The 27,388-nt window shown below is 56.8% G+C and overlaps 2 protein-coding genes and 1 long non-coding RNA gene across 4 annotated transcripts; 1 reads left to right on the top strand and 2 right to left on the bottom strand.

The window, feature by feature from the left end:
- Positions 1–1,425: 1,425 nt before the first annotated feature.
- SERPINF2 (serpin family F member 2) lies at positions 1,426–9,074 on the bottom strand. The gene is made up of 9 exons (XM_066202123.1): positions 9,022–9,074; positions 7,931–7,988; positions 7,280–7,336; positions 5,981–6,386; positions 5,546–5,689; positions 5,179–5,382; positions 4,179–4,321; positions 3,404–3,608; positions 1,426–2,717 (listed from the first exon to the last, which is right to left on the bottom strand). Exons 1-9 carry the CDS (start codon positions 9,033–9,035, stop codon positions 2,392–2,394), a joined length of 1,557 nt encoding a protein of 518 aa, XP_066058220.1. The 5' UTR covers positions 9,036–9,074; the 3' UTR covers positions 1,426–2,391.
- Positions 9,075–10,109: 1,035 nt separating this feature from the next.
- WDR81 (WD repeat domain 81) lies at positions 10,110–22,005 on the bottom strand. 2 transcript variants are annotated; one of them, XM_066201744.1, is made up of 11 exons: positions 21,926–22,005; positions 17,585–21,133; positions 17,259–17,366; positions 16,961–17,151; positions 14,984–15,174; positions 14,596–14,761; positions 14,302–14,467; positions 13,333–14,031; positions 13,042–13,187; positions 12,708–12,887; positions 10,110–11,814 (listed from the first exon to the last, which is right to left on the bottom strand). In XM_066201744.1, the coding sequence occupies exons 2-11, from the start codon at positions 21,123–21,125 to the stop codon at positions 11,488–11,490; spliced, it is 5,715 nt and encodes a 1,904-aa protein (XP_066057841.1). In that variant the 5' UTR covers positions 21,126–21,133; positions 21,926–22,005; the 3' UTR covers positions 10,110–11,487. The 2 variants fall into 2 exon arrangements, with proteins under 2 accessions (XP_066057841.1, XP_066057842.1); XM_066201745.1 differs by having other exon boundaries at positions 17,585–21,136; positions 21,926–21,977.
- Positions 22,006–23,506: 1,501 nt separating this feature from the next.
- On the top strand, positions 23,507–25,778 carry LOC136299807 (uncharacterized). Its single transcript, XR_010723574.1, has 3 exons — positions 23,507–23,630; positions 24,965–25,019; positions 25,385–25,778. It is a non-coding gene; the product is annotated as an uncharacterized lncRNA (long non-coding RNA).
- Positions 25,779–27,388: the final 1,610 nt, after the last annotated feature.

Here is a 27,388-nt window from a genome sequence, read left to right as displayed (position 1 = left end):
TTCAGGAAACTGAGAACAAGGGGAAAAAACTTTATAAAAGCGGGAGCTGGAGGGCAGAGGCGTGAAAAGGAAAACTTGAGCTTCAAATTTTGCAGCGGTTGCAGTGCAACAGGGTGGTGTTCAGGGAGGCTACAGCAGGCAAAGAAGACTTACCTAAGGCATGGAATGGTATTTCTGAATGCTAAGAATGAATCTGTATAAATAAATAAGCTCAAATGTTCCCTGTGGGCTAGAGCTGTGCCCTCTAGTAAGAAAGGCTGAATTCTTGTGGGTTTACTTGTTAAAATTGCAGGGCCCTGTAATTACAGCCTCTTTCTGAAGGGTTTGTGTCATCACACTGGCTAGAGGGGTAGGCATTATCTTCGGCCATTCTTCCCCTTTTAGACTGGAGGAAATGCATAATTGGAGGTTGGAGCCAGGACTTTTTATTCCCCAAAGTCGCCTGCATCCCCGAAATTCATGGTTAGTGAGTCAGTCCTGCTCTTATGCCAGCAGATGGTGCAGACTATTCAGGGACGGAGGCTCCCAGAAGCATTCTGCTCCTTCCTTTGAGGGAAGGCAGCCTTCCCAAGAGAGGAAAACACTGCCAGAAGGATGGCCCTTGGGCTCTCTAACTGCTGCTCTGCAAGAACAGAGCACCATCATTTCTAGCCAGCAGCTGAGGGGGGTTTGGAAGCAGAAATGACTATGGACAGGAGTGGTTTTGTACAGAAGTACTCATGAGTTAGGCCTGTCTTTTTAGGTGGTAGGATGGCTTGGTTGGGTGGAGGGACTTCAAAATTCCTTGATAGAGTCATAAAGTGGTTTGGTTTGGAAGGAAACTTAAAGGTCATCTTATTCCAACCCCCCTGCCATGGGCAGGGACACCTTCCACTATCCCAGGTTGCTCCAAGCCTCGTCTGAGCTGTCCTTGGACATTCCAGGGATGGGGCGGCCACAGCTTCTCTGGATAACCTGTGCCAGGGCCTCATGGGCTTTTAGGGCACTGCTGCATTGGAACAAGGACCAATCTCTGCTCTGCCCATCTCAGACCAAAGGGAAGCTATAACAGGATACTGCCTTTTGCCAAAACAAAAGCAGTGACATTCAGCTACAGGTGTCAGAATCCTTCCTCCTTTCCCTGGAAGCCATCCCAGCCATCCACAGCATGGAGACTGTGGAGCCAGGAGTATCCCAGTGAAGAACAAACCACAGATAACAGATGCCAGATCAGCACCTTTGACCCTCTGAGCAGATCCCAGCATTTGTCAGGTTTTACCCAAGAGAAAGGTTAAGGGCTGTTACATCCTTGCTTATCCCTGCATTGCTGCTCACAGGCCAAACGCCCTCCTGACCCTGTGCCACTGAGCTCATGCCCTAATTCAGGGAATTCTGCCATCTCACAAAGCCAGCTCTGACCCAGAGCATCCATCCCCTGCACACTTGACCAGGGAGATGCCCAAAACTTGTTGGACTCGGTCCTTGGAGAGTCTTTAAAGACTTGCCATTTCACCTCACAGCCCCTGTTGTTCCCTTTGACAAGGTGTAGCAAAAAGCAGATCCTTTGCCAGAACCCCTCCTCCTGTCATGCCCAGATTTTTTTCCTCCCAATCTTTGCAATTACTAAATTTTTGCACCTTTTTCCTTTCTCTGTTGGGTCCTTCAATGCAACACCTTCAGCAAATATATTCTGCTTTATTCTTTATTATTCTGCCAACATAAAAATTACTAAAAAACAACTTTATAAAATATGCCTTGAAAAATCTATCATTACCCAGCCTCTAGAGGAAGGGCTGGAGAGAAGGATCCAAAGGGAGGGGTTTCCTACTGCAGAGCCTCCTACATCAAATCCAAATAGCCAAGGAGTGGGAAAAGGGAATCTTTGAAAAGAACCCATGCCTGGAAGTGGCTGTGACTCATCCTAGAGAAGACAACTGGTTTCTAGTCCAGTTGCTCTGGAGGTCGTTGTCTAGGTGGGCACAGATGGTTTTCAGAGGAACACTGAGGGATTCATGTTCCCAGGAACTGCGGAAGGAAGAGCCACATTAATACATCCCTGGCTGATGTCCAAGCTGCCAGATGCTAATGATGATTCCAGGCTACAGGGGACTCTAATAAGATCTTAATGAAGACTCTAATAACAGTCTGGGGACAAGAAAGTCTCCCTTCCATGACTGAGAGCCCTGGAAGAGAAATCCAGGCAGAACAAGCTTTTCAGGTTCAACAGGGGGGAGCCTCAGCCTGGAGAAGCTTGTCAGGGCTGGAATGGGCTATCCCAGGACTGGTCTCTAGGGATCTGCAAAGGAAAACAGCAGGGAATTGCCCCCTGTGGCCTCAGAGGGGCAGGAGGCCTCTCTCAGCTGGTCCAGAGGCTCAGGCAGGAGTCCCAGAACACTCAGGCTCTGTCCTCTGTTATTTGGGCATGCGGTGCTTGTTGGCATCTGTGGCTTCACGTGAGTCCTGTGGCTCCCGGATCTGGGGAGCAGCATCTGGGCTGGGGTTCTGGACACTGCCAATAAAAAGTGGGATCCCTGTTTCATCCTCAAAGATGAAGAAGACAAAGGGCCTGTCGAGGCTGAAGACAGAGACTGAGCGTGACAGCACAACACTGGTGGCAGCAGATGCTTCCACCCCATCTTCTTTAAGCTCCAGGGTGGCCTGGTGCTGTACACTGGACACAAAGAGAGGCTCCTCTGTGATCTTCTGGAGATTTGGGCTTGTGAACAGCTCCTGGAGGCCTGCAGAGAAATGAGACCAAGCCATGAGTTTCTCAAAGCTGTCTGAAGAAAGCAATTCCCTGATCTGTTGCTCCAGGTGCTGCCCACCATGGAGGACTGGAGAACTGACAGGCAAGAGAAACAAAAATTCCACCTCTTTAAGAATACTAGTGTAAGAACTTGAAGTCATCCTTAAAAAGCAGCAGCAAGTCCGAAGACTCTTTCTAGCTAGGCTGGAAACACTTCTACAGAGATTATTTTTTTAAGCAATTCTTTGCAAAACAAAGTGAACTCTTAAATTATTCTCATCTGGAAGGGCAGCACCTGGTGTTTTATTTCAGCTCCAGGTTTTGTGATCTGCATTTTTTCTGTTGGCAATTTCCATGTCCTGGACACTGAATTAAATGACAAAGAGAACGAGATGGATGCATGGGGGAAGTTGGTCTTGGCTACAATAGCAAGAACTCGTAAAGACTGTGAGAAGCTGTGAACGCTGCCTTCTCTGTAGTATCATCTTGTTGGAGCAAAACATTTGGTGCCAGGCAAGCAAGGAGTAAGGAGGAGGAGAGGAAGAAGAGCTGGGAGAGTTTGGAGTTCTGGAGCAAGCTGTGAGGCACAGCTTTAGAAACAAGGGTGGCAGCTTTTGGTGTCAGTGAACAGATTGATCAGCTCCTCTTGTTCTCTGCAAACCCTGCTAGAGGCCTTACCCATTCGGCTGAGAACCTGGTTGAGTTCCAGCTGGTAGTCCAACTTTATTTTGGGGATCTTCACTATGGTGGGCACCTCTCTGGGGAAAAGCCTGCACAGTTCTTTGTAAGGGAAGTTCTCCAGCACGTGGGAGGTGTGCTGGGTGTTCTGGTTTGGTACGATGACCACAAAACTCACATTACTCTTAAAGGGAAACTTGGCCACCTGGAATAAAAAACAACCAGAGAAGAATTCAGGGAAAAGGAAGGGAAGTCCACATAGTGATGCTTTTAATTTAGTCTTTTTCTCATTGGTCTACAGGGCCGCTCTTGCTCTCGGATGAAAACAGCCTGGTGAGAAGGAGGGATCTGATTTCTCCAGAGGAGAATTTGTTGGAATACCAGCTTTAGATTTTAGTATTAGCCACTGGCTGGTAAAGATTGAGCACATGGCAGAGTGAAAGCCCACATGCACAAGCTTGCCCCACTCTGAATTCTGAGAAACTCCAACAGCACATTGTCTGGGGAAATTCCTTTCCATATTTCCTCATTTATCTTTAACTCAGGGCTTTAAAACTCTATTATTCCCCGTTAGTCAGAATATCTCTTTGTGGTTTTTCCTGGAGATTAAAAGTGAAGATTCAACATTCTTGCTGGAAGCAAAGACAAAGAATGATTATTAAATTTTTGTGTGCTATGCCTGTTTAAAAAAACATTTGGTTTTTTGGAGAGAATGCTTGCAGTTAGTTAAAATACCACAGCAAGAGGAAATTCCAATCTCCTGAGAGATCCCTACCTGAATATCCTGGGACTCCAGTGTAAACCAGCTCAGGGGGTACTGGTTGGCTTTCATCATCTCAACTGGGACCACAAACTCATCATCAAGGTGGAATACATCTGGCCCAGTGAAGCTTGCATTAAACTTCTTCATCCAAAACCCTGTAAAAATAAAAGTTTTGAAAGTGATGAAGTTAAATTTGGGTAGAAAACCAGAAACTGCTGAGCTGACACTCCTCCTATCTTGAGTTCTCTAACAAGGCCAGTAGTGACCAGGGAAGTGAAAATACAGCAAAGAGAAGTCAGTACCAAGGCTGGAAGAGCCCTAACAGCAGGAAACTGTTATCATCCAGAGAGAAACTATGGAATAACAAAAAGAACACAGATTAATCCTTGTGCCTCAGTGTGGGAGACTACTGAAGGCTATGGAGATAAAAGAAACTATGTTTGTGCTTTGAAAAATGGGGAGTATTGCCTCTGTGCCGCAGAGGGGGAAACGCTGCTCCAAGACCAAAGTAAAACGTTTGTAGATTTACACTGGAAGTGTTTTGGTCTGTGCACAGCCCTCAGGGAATTAAAAAAGGAAGATGTGGCCAACCACTGTGCTGCAGTCAGAGAGGAATCCACAGAAGCTGCCTCTGAGCTCTGTGGTGGGTGTACAGTGAGCTGCAAATGACCTGGTTCATCATTTAGGTTAGAAAAGACCTTTAAGATCAGAGTAGATGAGCAGGGATGGGCCACTGCCTGGGATCCTGAACCAGGAGGCAAAGATACTGCAGGTCCCGAGGATACTGCTGTGTCCTGGCTCTGCTGTCAAGTAACATTTTTAGCGCATGTGAAGCAGTCGGGAATCATTACTGTAAAGAAATCTAAGCAAGAGGAACAGCAGATGCACAGGAACAAGCAGATTGCCTAGCAGGAAGCAAGGAGAGGAGATGATGTTCAGCTACAGGGCTTGCAGAAAACTGGAGTTCTAACAATTTCCTCTTGGAAAAATAAGGAAGGCCTGTGGAGCTCACCGTGGAAATAGATGGCATTGAGCAGGAGCATCACCGTGTCTGCAGGGAGTTGCTGGAGGAAGGAGGGAATTTGCCCATGAGTGACTTCCTTTACCCAGTTGTTTATGGCCACGAGGTCATCCTGATTGATCCCAGAAAGGGTCTTGGGCTTTGCTCCATAGAATTTCTCTGAATCCTCCAGGAACTTCTCTTTCACCTCAAACCCTGGCAAAGGCGAGGAATGATGGAAAAGCTTTGCCCAGCGTGATATGACACTCCCCAAGAGGAGGAAATAGGGGAAATTGATGTCTCTGGTGTGCTCCCATCACTCTCTGTGACTGGGAGGTTTATCCTATACCAGTCCAGCCCTCCCTGGGCCACCTCTCACCTTTCTGCAGGTACAGACGTGACCCAAGGCTGAGGGTGGACTCTGTGAGCCTCCTGCGAAGGGTGCCCAGCATGTGGTGCAGGCAGGGCACTGACTCCAGGTGCATCACCTCCAGCAAATGCTTCTCTGTCTGATTTGCTGCTCCTAAAAATCAAATTCCTGTTAGGTCTCATGCCCACGGAGTGGAAAACAGGGATGTTACTCTGCCTGCCTCTTGTTAGAAACACGCTGTGCTTCACAAAAGAGGCTGGAGAAATCTGAGAGTCGGAGCCTCAGAGGGTAGCTTCAATTGTAATCATGCCTAATTAAAGCTGCAGGAGCAAGGATAAGTGGAAGGGACTGTATTTCATTTGCATCTTGCACATTGGTTGCTCGTGCCTCTGGGAGAGGAAACAGGGAAGGGCAAGGAATGGTGGTTTTGCCACCAAGAATTACCCAGTGCCAGGTGAGACAAGGCGAGGGCGATGCTGAGGGGGGACAGGATCACGTTGCTTCTGTTGGACTCCAGCTGCACCTCTCTCAGGAGATCAATGCTGAATCTCATCAAGCCATCTGCCAGCCTCTGGCTCTTCTTCCAAGTCATTTCACAGCTTTTACCTCCAGCCTCTCCTTCCTCTTCAGAAGAGGCATTTTCCCCACGACAACCCCCAGCCCCAGCTACAGCTTCATTTGAGTTCCAGTCGTCCCTCGTGTCTGGCAGGGTGGTGGACATGGCTCCATCATTCTCCTGGAAGCTGTCATAACTGAATTCCACCAGCTCTCCTTTGGGCAGTTTGGACATCTCTTTTGCTGGGACGGCTCCCGGCAAATCCGACTGCACAATTCCAGCATTTTTCACATCCTGGGGAGAAACAAGGATAGCACTGGGAAAACAGGAGCACAGTGACACCCTCATGGGCTTTCACTGCACATCTAAATGGGCTGAGAAAACTGGACAGAGCTGGACTCCTCTGCTCTGGTGGTGGTTTTGCTTCAGTTTCCCTTTAACCCTGAGGATAATGATTTGAGGGAACTGCTTTGGAAAAGAGAAGGTCTTGTATGTGAAAATGAACCCAGTGAGGGTCTGGTAGTGGTTCCTCCTCCACTTGCTCTCAGGAAAGCTTGAGGGCAAGACCCATCACCAGCTCAGCATGTCCTGTCCCTTACAGATCTATCATCGGCCTTGATTTCATCTCCTCCCCTCACCTGCCAGTGCTCACCTGCCTCACGCCAGTCAGCCTCTTCTGCTGCTGTCACAGCCCTGATCCAATTTGGCACAATTCCTCCTCCAGGCATCTGTGTTTTCTTGATTCTGTTCCATCCTTCTTCTCTCTAAATTTCCTCATTTTCCACTCTTCTAAGCCTTAGCCTTTAGCACTGCCACCACTCTCCTCACATTTGCATGGTCTGAAACATCCCAGGCTCAATGGGCTGGATCAGCTACGGGTCTTTCTCCCTGTCATCCTCACAGCTGGTGGTTTCCTTCACCTTTCCTTTTCAATCATAAATCATCCACCTGCCAGCCCCTGTACACACCAGCACTGATGTTAACTCCATACTCTGCCCAGTTATTTAGGGTGGAGCGTCCAAATTGGAGGAGCACAGAATTGGCAGCAGCTGGGAGTAAAGCCTGTTTGGAGTAAAGGTGGACTTTCTCATGGCACTGGCACTGCCTGGGCTCATCCTTTCTCAGGAAAAACTGCAAATCCCACAGCAAAACATCAGCCCCCTTGGTTGGAACCCACCAGTGCTTACCTTCAGCTTCCCATCTTTGTCCAGGAAGAGACGCTGCTGGTCAGTGGCATGTGCCAGCTGTGGGGGAAAAAATCAACAAAGAAACAAAGTCGGGTCGCTCTGAACTTCCAGAGTTTGTCTTCCCTGCTTCCACTGCAATCCTGACTGTAGCAGTCCCCACAAGGCAACAGCACGGGCAGGATTTTGGGATGCAGACCCAGGGGCAGTGGGGTCTGACATGGGGAGGTGGAAGTGAGGAGCAGCTGCAAACAGTGGATTTGTTTAGAAAGGGGTCAGGCCAGTCTGGCACAAAATAATGGATCCCTTTGAGAGTGAGCAGTGGGGTTTTGCAGTCTCAGTTCTGACAGGGATCCAGATCTAAAAGTGAGGGGGGAGGAAAAACCTGCTTTTCAAAAAACTCCTGTTAACTCCTGAAGGTCACGGTCACTAAATACAATTGAGGTCAAGTTCCAAAAGAAAAGTTTCTACAGAAATATGAATAATAAGAACATCCACAACTATTTTAGCTGGGTAAAAGATTAGAAACCTTGCTGGTGGGCCCCTCCAGCAGTGTCCTCCACCTATCTGCCCTTCTCTGGGTGGTATTTCCCCCATGGTCTGGCTCAGAGAGCCACCAGACTTCCCTTGCTCTTTGCTGGAATAGCAACTTACCCTTGGGAGGCTGTGCAGAGCAGCCAGGCAAAGCAGCCCCCAAAGGAACCCCATTTTCCTGGAACAGAAGGACCAGCAGAGAGAGGAGTTATTTCCAGCTGCAAGCTCAGCCTATTCAGGTCTACAGGGAGAAAATTATCAACCTGGCCAAACAGGTTGGCACAGGAGCTGGTGGAAAGCAATAGGGAGATGAACAATGCTGCAAAGAAAAAACAAAGGGCTCCTGGGTCTGGTGCCAAGGCAGAGAAATCAGAGAGGAGCAGGGGCCCACAGCAGAGCTGCAGCCACAGCCAGGCTCCGCTTGGATCCTGCCTGTCTGACCCTGCTGCCCTGGTTTCTCTGGACTGCAAATGGTATTTCCCTAATCAGTGCTGCACACACTGTGCCTCTGGAAGGAGACAAGAGCCTTTCTGCTCCTTTCCCATGGAAACCACTGAGATACAGGCACAGCATCCTCAGCTGTGCCCCAGGCTCTTGGGAGAAGGGCTACTGACCTGCAGGTGCTGCCTGGGACAGAATTTGCAGGTAGGAAGTGCAATACCAGAGCAGTTTCCCAGCATTATGTCCTGGAAGGGGGAGTCCTCCTCTTCCCAGCACTCATCTTCCCCCTTTGCTGGCAAACTCCGCCTCTCCCACCTCTGTGCTCCAGTTCCAGCTTGGGACAGTGAGAGCAGGGCTCTCAGGGTCACGGACAAAACCCCACCCATCCCCTGGCCAGCGCTTCACCCAGCCACTTTTCCCTTTCAGACAGAAATAAAATACATTCTCCTTCTCATAAAACATCCACGCCAAAACCCAGCCCCCTGCATGGCGTCCACATTTAATTCCCGGGGCTGGTTTCCACTCTCCAAGCAGTCCTTACTTCACCCAGAACTGCTGGGCTGAGATCCCACTGGCAGAAGATAACTCGAGGCCATTTCACTTCTCCCCTTCCTTCACTCCAAATCCTGCAGTCACGTACAACCCCAAATACCCCTTTTCCTCCCCTGATGGTTCCCAATCCTTTAACCCTCTGCCAAATTCACCCCTCTCTCCCAGAGGACCATTGGAGGAGCCCTCATTTCTAGCAAATTATTTGATTTGTCCCTTACCTGAGGCTGTTCATGTCCACGTTGGAGCTGGCACCTGCTTTAGCCTGTCCAGCAGCTCTGCATGGGGCACACACAGAGCTCTTGTCCAGCCCCCCCCCCCCCCCCCCAGCAGCGACCTTCAGCACCACCCCCTTGTTTGGGAATTTGGCAGGCAAATATTGACCTACTGCATCCGGTTAAACACTTGTTTCGGGGAGAAGAGTGGATTCGTGGTGCATTTGGAGATGGGGACACACTTTGGGCTGCTGTACCTTCAAGACAACAGAGTTTACCAGATCCAAAACTCCCAGCAGCAGAAGTAATTTACAAGTGGCTCCACTTTGCATACACTCCCCATGCTAGGAATATTCTTTTATTCATAAACTTCGGTGAAAACACAGCGGTTGGTGTTTATTGCCACAGGGCTCTCTGGTTTAGGAATTTTCTTTGCTGAAACCCCCAGTTCTTCCCTCCTGGAGTCCCAGGTGCTGCTGCTGCTCCCAGTGTGAGGCAGTGGTTTGGCAGAGGGCAGGTGCCCAGAGCCCCGATGGCCAGGCTGGGCTGAGCCAAGAGCAGCTGGGCCCTCCCCTGGGGCACAGCACGCTCCAGAGCTCTCCCAGGGCAGCTGGTCCCAGTGTCCAGGGCATGTACACACTGCTCGGGGCACGAGGAAAAGTCTTGGGGACGGGCAGAACTCCAGCACACCTGCCCTGGGTGGATTTGTGCTGTATGCAGAGGTGATGGTGACCCTTCCTGCCTCTGCCCATGTCCTCAGTGGGAGAGGAGTCACTGAGGACCAGCAGGCAGCACCGACAGCATCTTCCACTCATCCATTCCTTGCAGGAACTCTTGGTTCCCAAGCTCACCCCAGACAGTGGGTGACAGATCTGAGCCCTGCAAACACATTTGGGATGTGCTGCTGCAAAACAGAAGAGCTACTTCCCCTTGGAAAGCAAATCCTGTGCAGCAGAGTCCTATCCCACATCCAGGGCTCCCCCAGAACACAAGAGGAGCCTGAAGGAGGAGGTGTCACTGTGGCTGAGCAGCAGGAGAGCTGCAGCCAGCACACCCAGCCCCTCCAGCACAGAGCTTACACACACACACGGCTCTGCAGCTCTTTCAAAGAGTTTATTAGAAGTAAATATTTACATCTATTGCAAATGGTTAATAGGCAACACGGGACTGAGAGCTCCCCTTGGGTAGGGAAGGACAGCACTGGCCAACCACTCACCTCCCCAGCTGCAGCTGGATGGAAGCCCTTTCCCCTCTCAGGACAACCCACAGCAGGCTCCTCTTCTGCCCAAGGTAAGAGCTTCCTGCTCCCCTGGTACTGGCTCTGGCTAGGCTGAAGGACGGGTGGGAAAGGGGCTGCAATAGAAGGGAGGAAACTGCTCCTACTGGCGGGGCAAAGAGCACCCTCTGTGCCCTTGGGGTGGGAACAGAGAGTGCTGTCCCAAAGGAAAGGCCAAAGAGAGACCACGCTGGATTCTTGCCTCCTGCCTCTCACCCTACAAGGGCAGGAGGGCACAAAACTGAGCACCTTTTTGTTGTCCTGTCTTCCCCAGGAGCCTGACCAGCACAAAGGAGAGGATTAGAAGGATTTATTGAGGATCACTGCCAGTGCAGAGCACACATGGCATTCCTCACCCCTTACATCATCATGGGATGCTGGGGCAGCAACCAACAACGGCCCTACCCCACTGCTCCAGAACCCAAAATCCCCATGGAAGCATCTAGTCCTGGCCTCCTTAGAGAGTCACATTCCCACCCCAATCTGCCCCCTCTGCAGCAGCCCATTCCTACAGGAACTGGCAGAGCAGATGGGGTTTGTAGCTTGGCTGGCTTCCATTCCAGTCCTTGCCCTGGAGCCAGCACGGCAGCAGAAGGGCTCAGATGAACCTCTCCTCCTCCCATGTAGGCTCTAACTCAGCTGGCAGGACCTAAAGTTCACAGAGCACCTCCTCTGGGCTTTGAGCACCAGCCACAGGAGGAGGGGATGCAGCTCCAAAGGCAGCAGCTCCCAGGCCCAGCTTCTGCCATCCCAGAGGGGCTGTCCAGTGGTTCAGGAGAGGCAGGGGAAGTGCAGGTGGCAGTAGCTAAACTGTTGTGTTTCGTCAAGAGGCACCTCTTACCCCTTAACTGAAGGGGGAAGGGTACCTGTGGTCCCTATTACTGTGAAGGGCAGCTCACAGTCCCCTGGGCATCAGGCACACACGGTTAGGAAAGCTCCAGGCCTCTCTGCAGGGGTGACAGTGACCTACAACGCCCAGTATCTCTCCCAGCAGCAGCGGAGGTTTCTCAGTTATGGCTTTTTTTTTTTTTTTTTCTCAAGATACAGGAAGAGGTTAGAGACATAACAAAGTACACCTCCCCCTGCATCCTCTGCTCAGAAACATCTGACTCTGCCTCCTCCAAAAGCCACGCTGCTGGCTTCCAGCTCCAGCACGGCACTGTGGGACAGCCACAGGCTGCCAGGCCGGGGGGTCACTACGCCAGGAGCCGGATGATGCCGTTGTCCGAGCCCAGCAGGAGGTGGCACTTTGTGGGCAGCACTGCCAGGCTGGTCAATGTACCCCGAAAGTTCTCTGAGCTCAGCTTGGTGGTGCTGGTGGGCAGGGCTGAGGACTCCAGCATGGAGTAGACCCCGATCTTGTTGGCCACAGTGCCAGTGACCACTTCGTTACCGTACAGGTCGAAGGCGTGGATGGGCTCGGAGGCAGATTTGTAGTGCTGCAAAGGTTTCTGCTCCAGCTCCTTCCACACAGTCAGGGAATGATCTGAAGAGGAGCTGATCAGCACATTGCCCTCTGCAGCCTGCAGGAGAGGAAAGGCCAGTGAATCAATGTTTCTGTAAAAACTCACAATCTGGTGTTGCACATGAGAGCAGCAGGTGGCTGCCAGTGATCCAATGGTCACAGAGCAATCCCTCAGGACAGTCCGAGCCACTTCCAAGCAGCTGATGGTACTGAGCATGTTAGCAAGGGCTTGGGCGAACACTGCAAACTAAAGGATGCTCTGGTAGCTGGCAATCTCCGCCAGGAGATGGGCTGGGCCTCTTCTCAACAACACCCTGACACCCAACACAACTCATTCATCATCTGTTACTACTGCAGTGGGTACAGGGATTACCGTGCAGCCTCCCTTTCCACTAAATCACCTGTCAAACTATTTTCCTTTTCAGGAGAAGGAATTGGGAGGCTCTCTCACAGCCGACAATACTGCTGAGAGTAGGAGAAGCCTGGAGCTGCTTATTAGCAGAGCTAGTGAGAGGGTAAACAACCCACACTGCTGAACTTTGTTTAACCCATGTTTGGGTCGAGGACACTGGAGAGCCAGCACTGCTCCCTGGGGTGGGTAAATATGGACAAGAGTTACTCATTAGAGCAACACTCTCCCAGGGAAGCCGAGAGCCCCGTGGAGAAAGCAACACATTTGCTCCTTCACGGGAGCCATGACTCCTCCCTGCCCCTGCTACAGACCTGCCTGGCAGGGATTGGAACCCAAGAGGGCTGAACTCTGGCAGCACGAGCTGGACCAAGAACAGCTGGCAGCAGCACTAACCACGGGGCAGGAGAGCTTGGGCAGCCTCTTAGGGACACTGCGAGGGATGGAGCAAGGATGGAGCACACAAGCCCTGAAGGAAGGATGCTCCACACAGCCTCAGAGCATCGACGAGGCCACACCCTGATCCCAGCTGAGCCTCTCACCTTGATCTGCAGGATGTCTCCCTCATGGGCTGGCCAGCCCCTCATGATGAGCCCCGTCCTGGTGTCCAGCAGCACGATGAAGCCGGAGGAGAAGCCGGCCATGACGCTGCGGCCGCTCGGACTCACGGCCAGGCAGCGGATGAGCCCCGCGCTCACGCCACTGGCCAGGCGGAACTCGTGCTGCAACAGAGACAGTCCAGCTGGGGGATGAAGCTCGGGGGAGCTGGCGTTTAAGGGACAAGCAGAGCCACCACAGCTGCCTTTGGGCCAGCTGTGATGCCATCATTAAGCACAGGGCTGGAGGAAGGTGACTCACAGAGCACCACATCCTTACCTGTAGTCCCGGCTTCCTGTGGTCGATGAACCTCAGCACGGAGTCTGCACTGGCCACAGAGATGCTGTGATAGGGAGGTGGCATGGTGGTCACAGCTGTGATGGGGACTTTGCTGTCTAACTCATCAAAAGTCCGCAGAAGTTTGCCTGTGAAAAGATGACAGACATTATGGCAGGACACGTCACATAGCAAACCTCCAATTCTGCGCTGGTTTTTAACAGGAACCATCCAAACTCAGCCCTGTAAGGACTGGACCAGCTCACCCCAGCCCCTCATCCTTCCCCTGCTTACCCGTGAACTGGTCCCAGATGTGCACGGTGCCATCACAGCTCACCACGTGCTGCGGTGCCTCCAGCTGGCTCACGTAGAACACAGATTTCTTGTGCTCGGCGTAGGTGAAGCGCGGGGGCACCTCGCTGGTGCCGTCCCCGTAGTTGTACAGCGGCCAAAGCCTCACAGTCTTGTCCTTGCTGCCACTCAGGAAGAAATCCTCGCTGCCCAGCGGTGCCACGCACTTGATGGCCCCGGAATGCCCTGAGAAACTCTGCAGCTTGATCTGGTGGAAGTGGAAGCGGGGATCGTGCTGGCTCACCCCGATCTCATACTGCCAGTAGGCCAGCCAGTTCCCACACAGCATGTGGGTGCTGCGGGGCAGGTCGTGCTTCAGGGCGTTCTCCTCGCTGGACGAGCTGGGAACGAATCCGTCAGCGCCAGCACCGAGGCGGAGCAAGCCCAGACCCTCCCGCTGCGTGTCCACGGGCACCTGGATGCGGTTCCCCACCAGGACACTCCCAAAAGTGCCTGAGTGAGTGTCCTCCTGGGGGCTGGAGAAGGGCTCGGCCCCTCGAGGGTCTTGGTCCGAGCCCACCACGCTCGGTGTTTGTTCCAGGCCGACAACCTGCAGGTTCTGGGGGCTCACATTCTCCAGGTGGAGGCTGGCCAGCTTCTCAACCAGCGAGTGGTTGGGCACAACCGTCCTGATAACGTCACCTGAGGAGACAGAGACAACGTGGCTGCAAGGGAAGCAATGTCCTCATCATCATCATCATCATCCCCCTCCATACACAGGGATGTGGGCACAGCATCCCCCAAGTCAGCTACATCTGCTCCCAGCCAAGGCAGCCTGAAGTCCAGTGGGCTCCCGACCCAAGAATCAGCCCAAGCCATGCTGTAGAAGCTGTGAGTTGTGATTGCCCTGGAGTTCTGGCCCAGAGCACAGTGCTCCCTCACAGATCCCTGGAGCTGGTGGCCAAGGCGTACCCAGCAAGCAGGAGAAGGGGATGTAGGTGATGTAGGCCATCTCGGGGTTGAACACCTTCTGTAACTCCACCAGCACGGATGGATCCAGGGCCAGCAGCTTCCCATCTGAAAGGGGCACCTCCATCACTGGCACCTCACAGCTGCTCAGCGACTCTGCTGTCAACCCCTGGACAAGAGAAACAAGGTCAGATAAACCCCAAGAGCAGATGCTCTTACCACACAAACACAGCCAGGCATGCCCACCACATTCCCCCATCTGGGGAAGTGCAGGAGGACCTCTCCCACACCACTGACCTGGTCCTGCAGCTCCTGCAGCAGCGAGAATGCCCCAAAGAAGTTCCTCACTGTGTCACTCAGGTGCTGCTGGACCATCTCCTGCCCAATCCGCAGGCAGATCAAGGCAATGAGGCTGATTGTCTTCACACACAGGACAACACGGGCCTGGGCTCCACTGGGGAAACTGAAGAGGACATCCATGACCAGCCTGCCCTTCACATATCCCTATTTTCTATCCTCTGCCTCATGCTTCCTGCCTTTTCTGTGTTATCAGAATGCTTTCAGCAGTGTACCAGTGCAAGGAGATGCACATCAGAGCAGAAACACCCCCCAGCCCCAGCAGTATTAAGGCCCCCCCAGAACCATTCCCAAATCCCTAATTTTGTGCCAATCCTGCAGCGCTTACCCGACAGCTGGTGAAGTGAGGAAGCCCAGCACTGGGAGCAGCACCTCCTGACTGATCTTGGGAAGGATGTCCATCAGTGTGGTGTCAGAGAGACACACCACGATCTTCTGTGTCAGTGTCACAGCAGCCAGGAGCCCGGCCTCCTTCCGACTGTTCAGCCGGACCCCGCCGGAGCCACTGCCAGGTGCAACCTGTGGAAGGGACTCCTTCAGTGTCAGGGCCACCACCTCCCCAGCAGGACACAGCAAAGGTGACCCCGGGGTCACCTGAGCTCAGCCTGGAACCCAGCACGGCGCTGCTGGTCACAGCTCCTGGAAGAGGAACCTGAGCACCGAATCTCAGCAGCAAAATGTGTCTGGCACTCAAGGGATGAGTCCAAAAGCTGACAGGCACCTATCAGCACAAGAGATGAGCCTGGAGAAAATGGGGAATGACACTCCTGAGCTCACAGATTTCCTCTGCAGAGTACAACACTCCCACAAGTGGGAAGCTCAGCAGCAAGACCAACAAACCCACACTGGTCCAAACCACCCTGGACACCCCAGAACATCATTTGCCAGCACAGAGAGAGAGGGGAAACTCTTACATGCACACAACTTAAAAGCAAAAATCAGTGTCTTCATCCCACAGTCTGCAGAGGAACAGTCCTTGCATGAAATATCCAAGCACAAATTACAGGCAAACCTGCTGCTGACTTCTAGAAATCCAGCTGCTAATAATTTCATGAGGCAGAACTGCACATCCTTTTTCTGCTGACAATGTACTGCTGCTATTATGGCAGCGCCAAAGAGTTAATAACATCAGCAGCAACACTAAAATATTTCTTTCTAGATCGTCCTATTTCCTAACTCCTAGACAAATCAAACATCCAAGAAAAGAGAGCCAGTAACAAAACCCACAGACAATTCCCAGTTCCTGCTATATTTCTTGTACACCTGCCATCTTCCAGCTCATCACAGAGGCTCTTCCTCTCACAAAATAGCCACCCTGCCAAATCCTGCAAGAAGGATTGACTTTATCCTATTTGTGACCCGCAAGTTCCACGGCTCCAGTATCAGGTTGCCAAATGCTGTTTCACAGGGGTATTAATCCCCTCCGTGCCCCCAAGCAATGGGCTTAGGAAAGCAAAGCAGAACAGCTGGAGCTATGATTGCAACTGGGTGGAGAATGACTTTTTGCTGAAAAATGGGATTTTTTCCCCTGAAAAATCTCCCCTTCAACACTGGAAAAACTGACAATGCCTTTTTGTTTTCTCTAAATGAACAGCTGTGGCCTCGTTTCCTCTATGTTCAAATTATCAGAAAGCTACTGAAGTTTCCCATTTAAATGAGAATCCATAACCAAAGTGTTTACAACCACTACAGAGGGAGCAATATGAAAAATAAGCCTGTTTAAAACATTCAAAACCTTTTTCTTTTTAATGAAAAATTAAGTTTTTCAACCAGCTGCATTATCCATTTCCTTCTTGATATGAACTTCAAGCTGAAAAGTTGGTGAGCCTTGCCAGTGCTTTTTATTCGGTTGAAAACCCGTTGGTCTCCTCCCAGTTCACCCCTATCTACCCACACAGACCTCTGCGAACACTCACTCCAGCAATCTCACAGCAGCACAAGCTGCTCCTCCTGCCTGTTATCACAATCCCACCCTTGTGCCAGCTCTGTTTGGGCACGGAAAAGCAGGAGAAATGTTTTTTCTCTGCTTTCACAAGGCCTGACAGGGAAAGAGGGGTATGAACACGGCCGTGTGCTTTGCTGGGAGCGGTCTGGAGCTTGTGGCAGGAGGTGAAAGGGCCTCTCCTGCCCTTCTCAGCCAACACAGCCAGAGCTGCTCAGACCACACTGGCCCAGACAGAGCCCAGCCAAGCTCAGTTTTTATGCAGAAGGCTCCTGGTGAGGCTGGACTGTTCTTTTTACATCTTCCCTCTGTGCCTGGACACAGCTCTTGCCCCAACAGAGAGGAGAAAAAGGCAATACTGACCAGGTAGCTGATGTAGGGCAGGTACTGGTAGGTGAGGACAGGCTCTCCATACAAATATGCCACGTGCATGAGGCAGGCCAGCACTGGCTTGGACACCTGATCTCCCAGCACAGGCCGCTTTTGGTAGATATTTCCTGTACTCAGGGGACTGTTCTCGTCACTGCTCGGTACAAACTGCTGCCTGGTGGGGCCTGCCCAGAGAACAACACACTGTGAGCTGAAGCAGCAGCCACACCCAAGCCACCAGTGGACAGACTGGGGGCACAGCCCACCCTGGCACCCAGGGAAGAGGCATTACCGACATAGCAGGACGTGAGCAGCCGGAGCAGGTTCCTGGCGATGAAGCGGGACGTGACAGTCGGGCCCAGCTTGGCCGAGAGCCACCTCACCATCTTACAGGCTGTGTCTGCAAAACAACAGCAGTCACAAGGACAGTGCCCAGCATGGCACTGATTAGCTATCAGCCCCTGCTGCCCCAACCCTGACTCGCAGAGCCACACGCAGGCCTGGCCTCTCACCCTGGTTTCATCACTGTCCCCCAGGCTGGGACCACCAACACTCCCAAATCTGGACCCGCTTCTCCCAAGGCTCTGCCCAACAGTCTGGGCACTGGCAGGGTCTTACCCAGCAGTATGGTCTGCTCTTTGTCATCAGAGTGATCTGGCAGCTCCTCTCCCTCCCCATCCTCTGGCTCGCTGCTGTCATCAGCCAGGGTGACATCCACAGAGGCCCCAGCAGCATCCACAACCACCGTCAGCTCCGCATCAACCGCGGCGTCCTCATGCTCCTCTTCCTCGTGCTCCTCTTCCTCCTCCTCCGACTCCTCGCTCTGCTTCAGGTCCTGGCTGCTGTCCATCGACTTCAAGCTGCTCTTGTCCTTCTGGGAGTCCCCATCTGCAGGTCTGTCCTCGCCCAGGGACACTTCGCTGGCACTGCTCTTGTCACTCAGCCGGCCGAGGCTGAGCGACTCCTGCTCCTGGGGCTGCAGGGATTCCCCAACGTAGAGGCCGCTCTGGAAGTCCTCACCCTCGGGCAGGTAGGCCTGGTCGTGGAAGCTGACCCCAGAGGTGTAGTCCAGGAGGTCGAGGGCAGCAGAGCTGTGCTCCACGTCCATCTTGATCTCCTCCCCAAACACACACGACACCGGGCTCTCCCCTCCGCTCTCATCGTCCTCAGCGGTGCCCAGGAAGGATTTGCTCTCCTCCCGTGAGCTCTCGATGCCCACGAGGATCTGCAGGATGTGGGGCAGCAGGTTCAGCAGGAAGGACTGCAGCCCCAGGCGCACGATCAGCTGGGCCACAAAGCAGTCTGTGTACAGGTAGAACCTGCCGTGGCGGGAGCAGGGGGTCTCATAGGCTCCGATCAGGGGCTTCAGCAGGTATTTATTGGCATTCTTGGGCCCCAGGGATTTAGCTATGGGTTCAAAGAGGTACCAGGCTGCGTAGACAGCGGTGTTTTCCTCGGACATGAGAGATAATATGAAAGGCAGAAGAATCTCTAGGCCCTCAGGAGTGATTTCAGAAAGGATTCCCTCCAGCTGCTGCCACAGCTGGAAAACAAGCTCCCGGCCTTGCCCTTCATCCTCGATCTTCTTTGCCTGATAGGTGAAAATGAACTTGTGCAGAGCTGGGAAGTACGTGGGGAAGGGGACAATGGAGCTGAAGGGGCTGAGGAGCTGCGTGGGGCAGGGTGGGGGGAGGCCCTGGGAGATGGGTTTGTACTCAAACAGCTGCACTGCGCCCTTGCCCAGCCTGCTCTTCAGCAGCTTCTCCACGGGCACGCTGAGCTGCAGCAGGACGAGCAGCACGTGCTGCAGCGGGGCCGGGATCTCCTTGGGGTGGTACCGGCAGAGGTTCCGCACCATCAGGAACCGCTCCAGCAGGGACGCGTCGGACCGTGAAGGACGAAGCCTCGGTGCAAATATAATCTCAGCTACCAGGACGCCCAGGGCTTGCATGTCCCTCTGGAAGAGGTCTGAGAGACCCAAGGGTGGCTCTTCCCACGGCTGCTTCATCAGCTGCATCTCACTGCTTAAGCCTTTAACCAGGAAATTGTCCAATTTCTCCAGTTCCTCCAGGGCCTGGAGCGGATTGAAGCCTTCAGGAAGGGTGATCTTCATGTCGAGCTGATCCACAGCCCCTGCCTTGCTCCGACGGAGCGGTCGGACCCCCGACGATTTGCCGTCAGTGGCATAAGCAGGGAGGGTGGGGGGCTGTGCTGGAGGCACAGGGGCACAGGGCTGGTCAGGGGCTCTCCCAGGAGCAGTAATTGAATCCAGGGCTTCCGTGCCTTGCTCCAAATCATCCTCACCAGCGATGGGTTTGTCCCCAGACCAGGTGGTTTCACTGGGAGTAGCCTCCAGGACCAGCCCGTTGACTGCATCTGTCACCTGGCCTTGGATGTCCTCCAAAACCACAGTCTCCCGGATGTTCTGAAGCAGAGGCCGGGCAATGGCTGGAGCTTCAGCAGGAGTGTAGGCAGGTCCCACCATGCGCCTGGGATGGGGCTGGTCAAACAGCTGCACCACCCCGTAGGTCGTCAGGTGAGTGTGGTTGTCAACCAAGTGGAGGCAGACGTTCTTCTCCTTGACTGCATCCTTCCCGAGCAGCTTGTAGCCAAAGGTGAGGTCAATCCAGTGGTGCAGGTCCTGGGAGACCTCCCGGCTCTCCAGCAGCATGCGGTGAACTTCGATGAACTCCTCGTAGGAGCTGCACCATGAGGGCACATCCAGGTCGGGCATGTCCGGGTGGATGGAGCGGAAGATGGAGGGGTCTGTGTAAAATTCTGGGATGCATTCGTCCGGCGTCCAGCTCTGCATACGCTCCATGCTGGCTGGGTACTCGTTGGGCTCCCACTGGGACCTCACGTGGCAGCACAGCACTGCCTTGGGTGTCCTGCGGGCCGTGTACACGTAGTAGGTGATATCTGAGAGGACGTCTGAGATGTGATGGGGAACGTGGAGCTGCTCCCCACTCGACCCCCCAGCAACAAATGCCTGCTTGGTCATCTCGTAGGTGAAGTCCAGCTGCTTATCCCCCTTGTTGAGACGGAACTTGGATTTCCGTAGGTCCCTGAACTTGCCGTTTTTGGTAGTGAAGTCCACCACCCACGGAAGAACTGGGTGGTAATTGGGGTCTCCCATTCTCCTCCCAGCCAAGCTGTTCAGGCGCATAAGGTAGTCGAAGTTGCTGACCTGCCCGTGCACCCACTGCAACACCAGGTCTCGGAGGTCCTTCTGGCAGGCGCTGCATGTCACCTCCTGCCTCTGCACACAGCTTTGCTTGCCCTCTCGTTCCAGACCACCCTCCAGATTCTCTTCCTCCTCCCCGGGTCCCTCGTACCCTCTGAAGTTCACACGCAGCCGGCTGCACAGCTTCTCATCCACAGCTACGTCCCGAAGGGAGAAATCTCCACAAGCCAGACCCGCCTGGTGACAAGCCCTCATGGCCTGCAGCACGTGGAAGAGGAGGAAGAGGATTTTGGCGTGGCTGTTGGTGAGCTTGGCCGGGCTGAAGGTCACAACATCATGCAGGCAGTACTGCACGTAGGGGTAGATGACGTACAGCATGTCGGCCGACTCCAGCAGCGCCTCCGCCTGCAGCACGTTGGGGCACAAGGGCACTCCTCTGGCCACGCTCTCCTTGGCAGGGGACGTGCCAGGCACGTTCCTGCCCACCTGGAGGACGGGGCAGCCGTAGGCTCTGTGCAGGGCAGCCCTCAGCGCGTCCAGCGCCGGCACCGTGGGCGGCGCGTCCGGGCGCCGGTACGGCCGCGCGTACAGCCCGTGAGCCCGGCCCCACAGGTTGTGGTAGTTCTGGGTGGCCACGCTCCGCATGAAGCCGTGCAGGCTGTCCACGTTGCCGCCGCAGCGCTGCTCAGGGGGCTGTGCCCGCAGCGGGTACCTCAGCCGGGCCTTCCGCAGCCCGTGGATCTCCACCCGCGTCCAGCCCGCCGGGAGTTTCTGCACCGAGTGCTGCAGGAACGTCCTGACCTCCACCTCGCTCAGCCCCTCGGGCCGCGGGCAGGCGGCTGGCAGCACCCGGCGCTCCTTGAGGCTCTGCAGCCATTTCACCGGCACCAGGGCGGTGACGTGGGTCCTCTCGGGGGCCAGCTGCCGGCGGTCGATGTTCAGGTCCTTCTCAACGCTCCGCAGGAAGCCTTCCATGCTGGGTCCTGCTGGGAGAAAGGCGGCCCAGACAGGCTGTGAGCGAGGAGAGCGGCACAGAACTGCCCTGCCCGCCCCAGCGAGCAGCAAGTCTCACTTCCCCATTGGCATCCCGTAAAAAAAAAAGGTGGTTTGAGAGGCTCGATCACTGTGCCTGTGTGTGGGGGTTGAGAAGGGAGCAGCTCTGGCTGTGAGGGACAAGGTGGGACCTCTGCAGCCAGGCACGGTGATGTGGTGGCGCTTCCACAGCCCCTCTCAGGGGGACATGATGGGGACACGATGGGGACTTGCACATCCAAGTGCTGGGGGAAGGACCATGATAGGACCTGTGCAGGCCTAGGGTTGTTGGGGCACACACAATGGAACATCCACAGCCAGGGAGTGATGGGCACCTCTTCAGCCTCAGGCTTGAGGGACACAATGGGACATTCACAGCCCCAAGAACTGAAAAGGAACATGATGGGATGTGGAGGGGGGACATCTGCAGCCCCAGGGTTGGTGGTGGGGACACAGTGGCACCTCCGCAACTGGAGGGGGTACACGATGGGACCTCTGCAGCATAACCTCCGTACTGGGGACACAAAGGGATCTCTGCAGTGCCCAAGGGCCCGGAGAGGATGCTCACAGAACGGAGCATCGAGCCACGGCCACGGCCGGCCAGGCGGCCCCGGCCCCTCAGGGCCCTGCGCTACCGGCGGGGGTACGACAGTGCCGGGCTGAGCCCCGCGGCCCCGAGGGCCGGTCCGGGGTGCCTTCATCCCCCCGTGGGGTCCCTCACCGCCCCGGCGGCCCCGCGTTACCTGGCGGCGGCGGCTCAGCCGCGGCGGGCGGCGGCGGCGGCGGGGGCGGCCCCGGCCATGTTGGTCAGGTGACGGCGGTCACATGCGGCCGCCGCGCCGCCATGTGCGCGGGGGGGGCCGGGGCGCGCTCCCCGCCGGGGCCCCGCGGGGCCGGGCCCGGGCTCCCTCCAGCGGCCGCGGGCCGGGGGGGGCCGGGGCGGGCGCGCGCGGCCGGGGCGCGGGGCTGTGCATGGGGGCGTGACGCGGCGGCGGGTCGTGACGTCACCGTGACGTCAGAGGCGCCCCGGGCTGTCAGCTGGAGCCGGGCGAGCCGCGCTGACGAGGCAGCCGGTCTTAAAGGGGTCCCCACCCGCCGCGGGCGGACCCCACACCGGCGGCAGGTGAGTGCCCGGGGGAACCGGCGCGGGGCAGCGGGGCCAGTCTAGCCCCACTGCCCCGGGACCCTGCCGCCCTTTGCCCCGCGAGGCACCGCACGCTACGGGAGTTGCCGGCCCCGATGCCCGTGAGCCGAACCGGGTCCTCCCACCGCCACCCGGGCGGTGTCGGGCCTCCGGGGCCGGCGGGTGCGGCAGTACCCACGGGGCACACGGTCACGACAGCCACGGGCGGCCGGACCGCGCGCGGCCCCTTTAAGGGCGCCGGGGGCTCCCGCCGGGCAGCGCCGCATGGCGCGGCGGCGCGTGGGAGTCACGTGGGTGGGACGTGGCGGCCGCCGATTGGCCCCCCGGCCCTGGCCCGGTGCAATCAGCTGTTACTGGGACGAAGGGCAGGAAACGGCTTTAAAGGGGCACCGCAGGTCAGACCCTCGCCCCGCGGGGCGGGAGTGGCAGTGCCGGCGGGGCAGCGGGTGAGCCCCACTGGTCGTGTCAGGCTGGGCCGCCGCTGCCCTGCGTTCTCCCCCGCCGGCACCCGCGGCGGGCGCGGCCCCTTTAAAGAAGTTGTCCAGTCATCGCGCGGCGCTGCCAAGTCATCGGGGTCAGCCGAGTTCTCGCGGCCACGCCCCCTACGCCCGCCCATTGGTGCGCGCGGCGAGCGCTCACTTCTGATTGGTCGAGGACTTGGAGCAACTTCTCGGAATCGGGGCTGTGTCACCAGCCCCGGCACAGTGAGGCGCCGCCCGAGGGCGGGCGGGGGCGGCCGGGCCATGCCCGCGGCGGCGCCACGCCCCGCCCGGGGCCCGCGGAAGGGTCGAGGCCCTTCGGAGCCGCCCTGCCCCCGCCGCCCCTTCACCCGCTTGAAAATGCCAACTCACAGCACGCGGGGCATGCCGGGAGCCCGGCGCCGCACTACGACTCCCGGCATGTCCCGCGGCGGGGTGGCCCCGTAGGTTCCCAAGGCAACCGCCGCCCGGCCGGGAGGGAGCCAAACTCTCCCCCGGCGGGGTGGGCGGGGCAGAGCGCCCACCTCGCCTTCCCATTGGCTGAGCCGCGGGCCGCGCTGGGTCTCCATTGGCTGGAGCGGGCGGCAATCGCGGCGCGGGGGCGGGCGCGGCGCGCGCCGGCGGTGCCGGCCGGCGATTGGACCGGGGGCGTGGCCGGGGGCGTGGCCGGGGGGCGGCTGCGTCATGACTCCGCCAGCTGATCCGGGACGGAGCCGGCGCGCGGCGGGGGGAGGCGGCGGCACCGGCACCGGGCACGGCCCGGGCGGCTCCTGCGGGGCGGCGGCGCCGGCGCCGGGCCAAGTGGGGCCCAGCCGACCCGCGCAGGTGGGTCCGCCGGTACCGCGCTGGGACGGGCGATAAGGGTGGTCAAGCCCCTCGCGTCGCCCTCGGTGCTCCGAGGGTTGAGGGGCTCCGCCGTGCCCCGTGGGGGAAGGTCACCTTTCCCCCGGGCAGGGCGGCCATGGGAGGTGCGGCGCGCCGCGTCCTTCGCCGGGCTCCGCGGCGCCGCCTGGGCCGGGCGGCCTCGCCCCCGGTGTCGGTGGGGCGGGGAGGGGGGGGGTTGGGGCCGGGGCCCGTGCGCGGTTCCTGTGCCCGGGGGTCCCGGTGGGGCGGGCGGGGCCGCGGCCGGGGCCTCCCCGCGACGGGCGGTGGCCGCCCCGGGGGTGACCTTCACTCCGGGACCGGACTGGGCAGACTTTGACCCACGGCCGCTCCCCGCCGTGGGCACGGAGCAGAGCATCCCAAGCAGCGGAGGGCCGGGAGGACGGCGGGATGTCCCGGGGGGTGCGGAGGGAGCGACTTTGCCGTGGAGCGGCGTGGGGGGAGCTGCCTCCGTTAGGGGGGAGGGGGGAGTTGGTTTTACCGAGAGGAGAGACACTGGGGGAGGGGGGGTGACCCGGTTACACCGGGAGAGGGGCACCAGCTGGGGCCACAGCGTTTTTTATTAGCGGGGTGGGCTCCCACCGGGGCCCTTTCCAGAGCCGCTGGGGTCTGTCGGTGTTGAGAAGGGCTGGGTGGGAACCCTGTTACCGACAGGGCCCCCCCTCGTCTGCCCCCGATGCTGGCGGGGCCCGCGGTGCCGGCGGGGCCGGTGGCTTCGGCGGCGGGTGCTGATTCACGGGCCGGCGGGGGTGGAGCAGGGCCGGGACCAACTCGCTGGAATCCGGACCAGATGTACCCGGCACGCCAGGAATGCTCGGCATCCCCGTCGGGCCCCGCCGCCGCCGCTGCGCCCCGGCCACCGGCCCCGCACCGAGGGCCCCGCAGCCCCCGCCGCGGCGCCCACCGGGGTCCGGCCTCCCCCGCTGCCCGCCCGGGCCCGGGGCCAGCCCGGGTCCCCGGTGCCTTCGGGGTGACGCTGGTGGGAGGATGCTGTGATGCCCCCCCGGGGATTTCCCATGTTTCCCGTTGCCGTCTGTCCCCCACCATACCCGGTTTCCCAGGGGGTTCCCAGAACTCGACCCCAGCAGCTAAAAGCGCTGGGTGTTGTAGAAAAGGGATTTTTCCCGGGCCGAGGGGAAAGCGGTGGGGTCCCACACCAGCCCTGGGGTTGGTGTCCTTACCCTCCAACAAAACGACTCAGAAAGGGGCCGGGCTGCCCGAAATTCCCCCGCCGGTGGCTCGGCAGCAGCCGCCTGACAAAGTGTCTTCCCCGTCAGGAAGTGGCTGGCTCCTGTCCAGGTGGGACCCTGCCAGCGCTGATGGATGCCCGAGGTGAGCCCTGGGAACGCCGTAACCCCTACCTGCAGTGGCCTCCCTGCTGCAGCCACCGGGCCCTGCCCGAGCAGGTTGCCTTATCTCTTGTTTTCCAGCAGAAATGGCCTTGGATTCCCCTGCCTGTCGCTCGTGGTTTAAGGCTGGCTGCAGGTGCTGGAGCTCACGTACTGCCTGCCTTGGGAGTGGGGAGGGATGGGGAGAGTTGAGGTTGGAGCTGCCTCTGGATTTCCTTCGATGGGGGGATGTCCCTGGGGAGAGGGAATGATAGATCAGTGTTGGGATGAGGGAGAGAAGCTGCTGTGGGTGACAGCTCAGCTCGGCACAGTTCAATCCTGGCTCTGAAATGTGTGCTCCCTTCCCAGGTGCTGCTCTGCCACCCTGCTCCTGGCTAACCAGCACCAGTTCTTCAGTGGCAAGCTTTATGTCCTTCTCCAGTAGCTAAAGCTGCCAGTTGAAGAACTGTTGAATGTAGCCACTCTCTTCTCGTCACTGAGACCTTGGATGCCAGCCAGAGCCGTGCCCTGAGCGACCGGGATGAGCCACTCTGCAGCGTCCTGTGGATTGGAGGGCTGAGGATGAGTCCGTCCAGGATGAAGAAAGTCTCCTCAAAGCTTCCAGACAGAGCCTTGGCTGGAGGATTCCAGGCAGCCATGCCAGCAGGGCTGTCAAACTGTATCCCCCCACTCAGTGGGGCGGCACTGAGCTGGGAGGTGACTGGAGGAGTCTGAGAGAGGCATTAAATGTTGTTTTGATCAACTGTTCAGTTTTAGGAAGTTTGTTGCTTGAATCAGGTGGGAAGATGGTGGGGGCTGCAGACCCCGGGGGAGGGGCACAGCAGCAGAGCTGTGTCCCCATCTGATGCCACTCTGGGGTCTTGCTGGTGGAGGGTTGATCCTTTAGGTGCCTTGGGCCAAAGGCTGGGCGTGGGCCACAGGTCTGACCAGCTGCTGAGCTCAGGAGCTGGATTAATCCTGCACCATGCCAGGCAGTGGGATGGAGCCTGGGGAGAGGGTGGCTGCACGCCCACGCTGCCCTGCTGCGGGTCGGGCGCGGTGGGGCCGGGCCACTGGGCCGGGGTGACTCAGGGCCGAGTCACACACAGCTCTGGACGGCTGTTCCCGGAACCTCTGTCCCTGGGAGGCCCCCCAGCAGTGCCAGCATTCCAGGTATTCCAGCTAGCAGCACTCAGAGGGGCTGTGGTGAACTTTTCTGGGCTCTTCCACAGTCTCATTGGTGAACAGAAGCAGAAGACTTCCCCAGAAGGAACTTGAAAGCTGCCCTCCAGGACTGGAGAAGGCCCTGTCTGGCACTGAGTGAGAGGGGAGCTCCTAGCAAAGGCTCCAGGGAGCGTCTGCACCCCAGGCTTTCCCACAGGACTGCCGGGACCTCCAGCTCCCCGGCTGCTTCGGTGAATGGGAATCAGGGGAGTGTCCAGGCATTGCTGCTCAGGGCCTGCCAGAAAGAGCAGGCTCATCCCAGCTCCGAGGGCGGGCAGGGAGGAACAGCCCTGTGCTGAAATGTCTGCACAATCTCAACTTAATCTGCCTGCCCAGGCTGCAGCTGCCCAAGGCAGGGCTGCTCCCAAACTCTGGCGCCCAGCAAAGCACGGAAAGTGGCCTGGTGTCCATTAAGTGGCAGAAATAGAATAAATCTCTTGTCCTGGGGTCTTTCCTTCTTATACAAAGCTGTTGTGTTTGGTGTGTTCTTGCTGATGGTTACAAGAAGCTGAGTTTCTTTTGGGGTGGTTGTCACCCAGAGGGAGTGGGACTGCTGAACACCCTTGGATCAGTTCCTCCAGCTTGAGGCAGAGCCCGTCTCTTCCACCACAGCTGCCCTGCTGCAAGTCCATGCAAAACAGCTGGCACCTGCTCAGTGCCCAACACATTCTGGAGTGCATCGAGGGGCAGAAAGTTAGGGTGGGGGGTGTGGAGGGTGCCTGAGGGCAGGGAGGAGCAGCTCCTGGGCTGTGCTCCCCCTCTTCTGCAGCGCAGATTGATCTGTATGAGAGCCGTGTGCTCCATGTGCCTCAGAAATCTACACTTTCCCTGTCATGAAGGAACAACCTGTGCTGCTGAAACTCAGCTCTTTCCTGGTTAAAATGTGCCTCTTTCACAGCAACGACTTGCTCTGAGCAGAAGCACCAAACCCATGGCCAGGTCAGGAAATGCAAAACATTGCATTTCAGGTCAAATTCATGCGTGAGATGCCAGAAGATAAATTTGGGTGTTGAACACAAAACCAGCACTGCAGAGGGCTCAGGCTCTGGCTATCCTGCACTTCATATCAAACCAGAGGGGATTTGGGCTGTCACTGAGTGTCCCTGTGGGAACTTGCCCGGCTCCTGGGACTTACCCTTCCTCCTGCCC

Source organism: Chamaea fasciata, unplaced genomic scaffold (genome assembly GCF_029207755.1).
Source record: "Chamaea fasciata isolate MVZ Bird 193981 ecotype frontalis unplaced genomic scaffold, bChaFas1.0.hap1 SCAF_21, whole genome shotgun sequence".
In the NCBI taxonomy this organism is placed as follows: domain Eukaryota; kingdom Metazoa; phylum Chordata; class Aves; order Passeriformes; family Sylviidae; genus Chamaea; species Chamaea fasciata.
The sequence above is the reverse complement of the archived record's forward strand: the minus strand, read 5'-3'. Positions and strand labels throughout refer to the sequence as shown.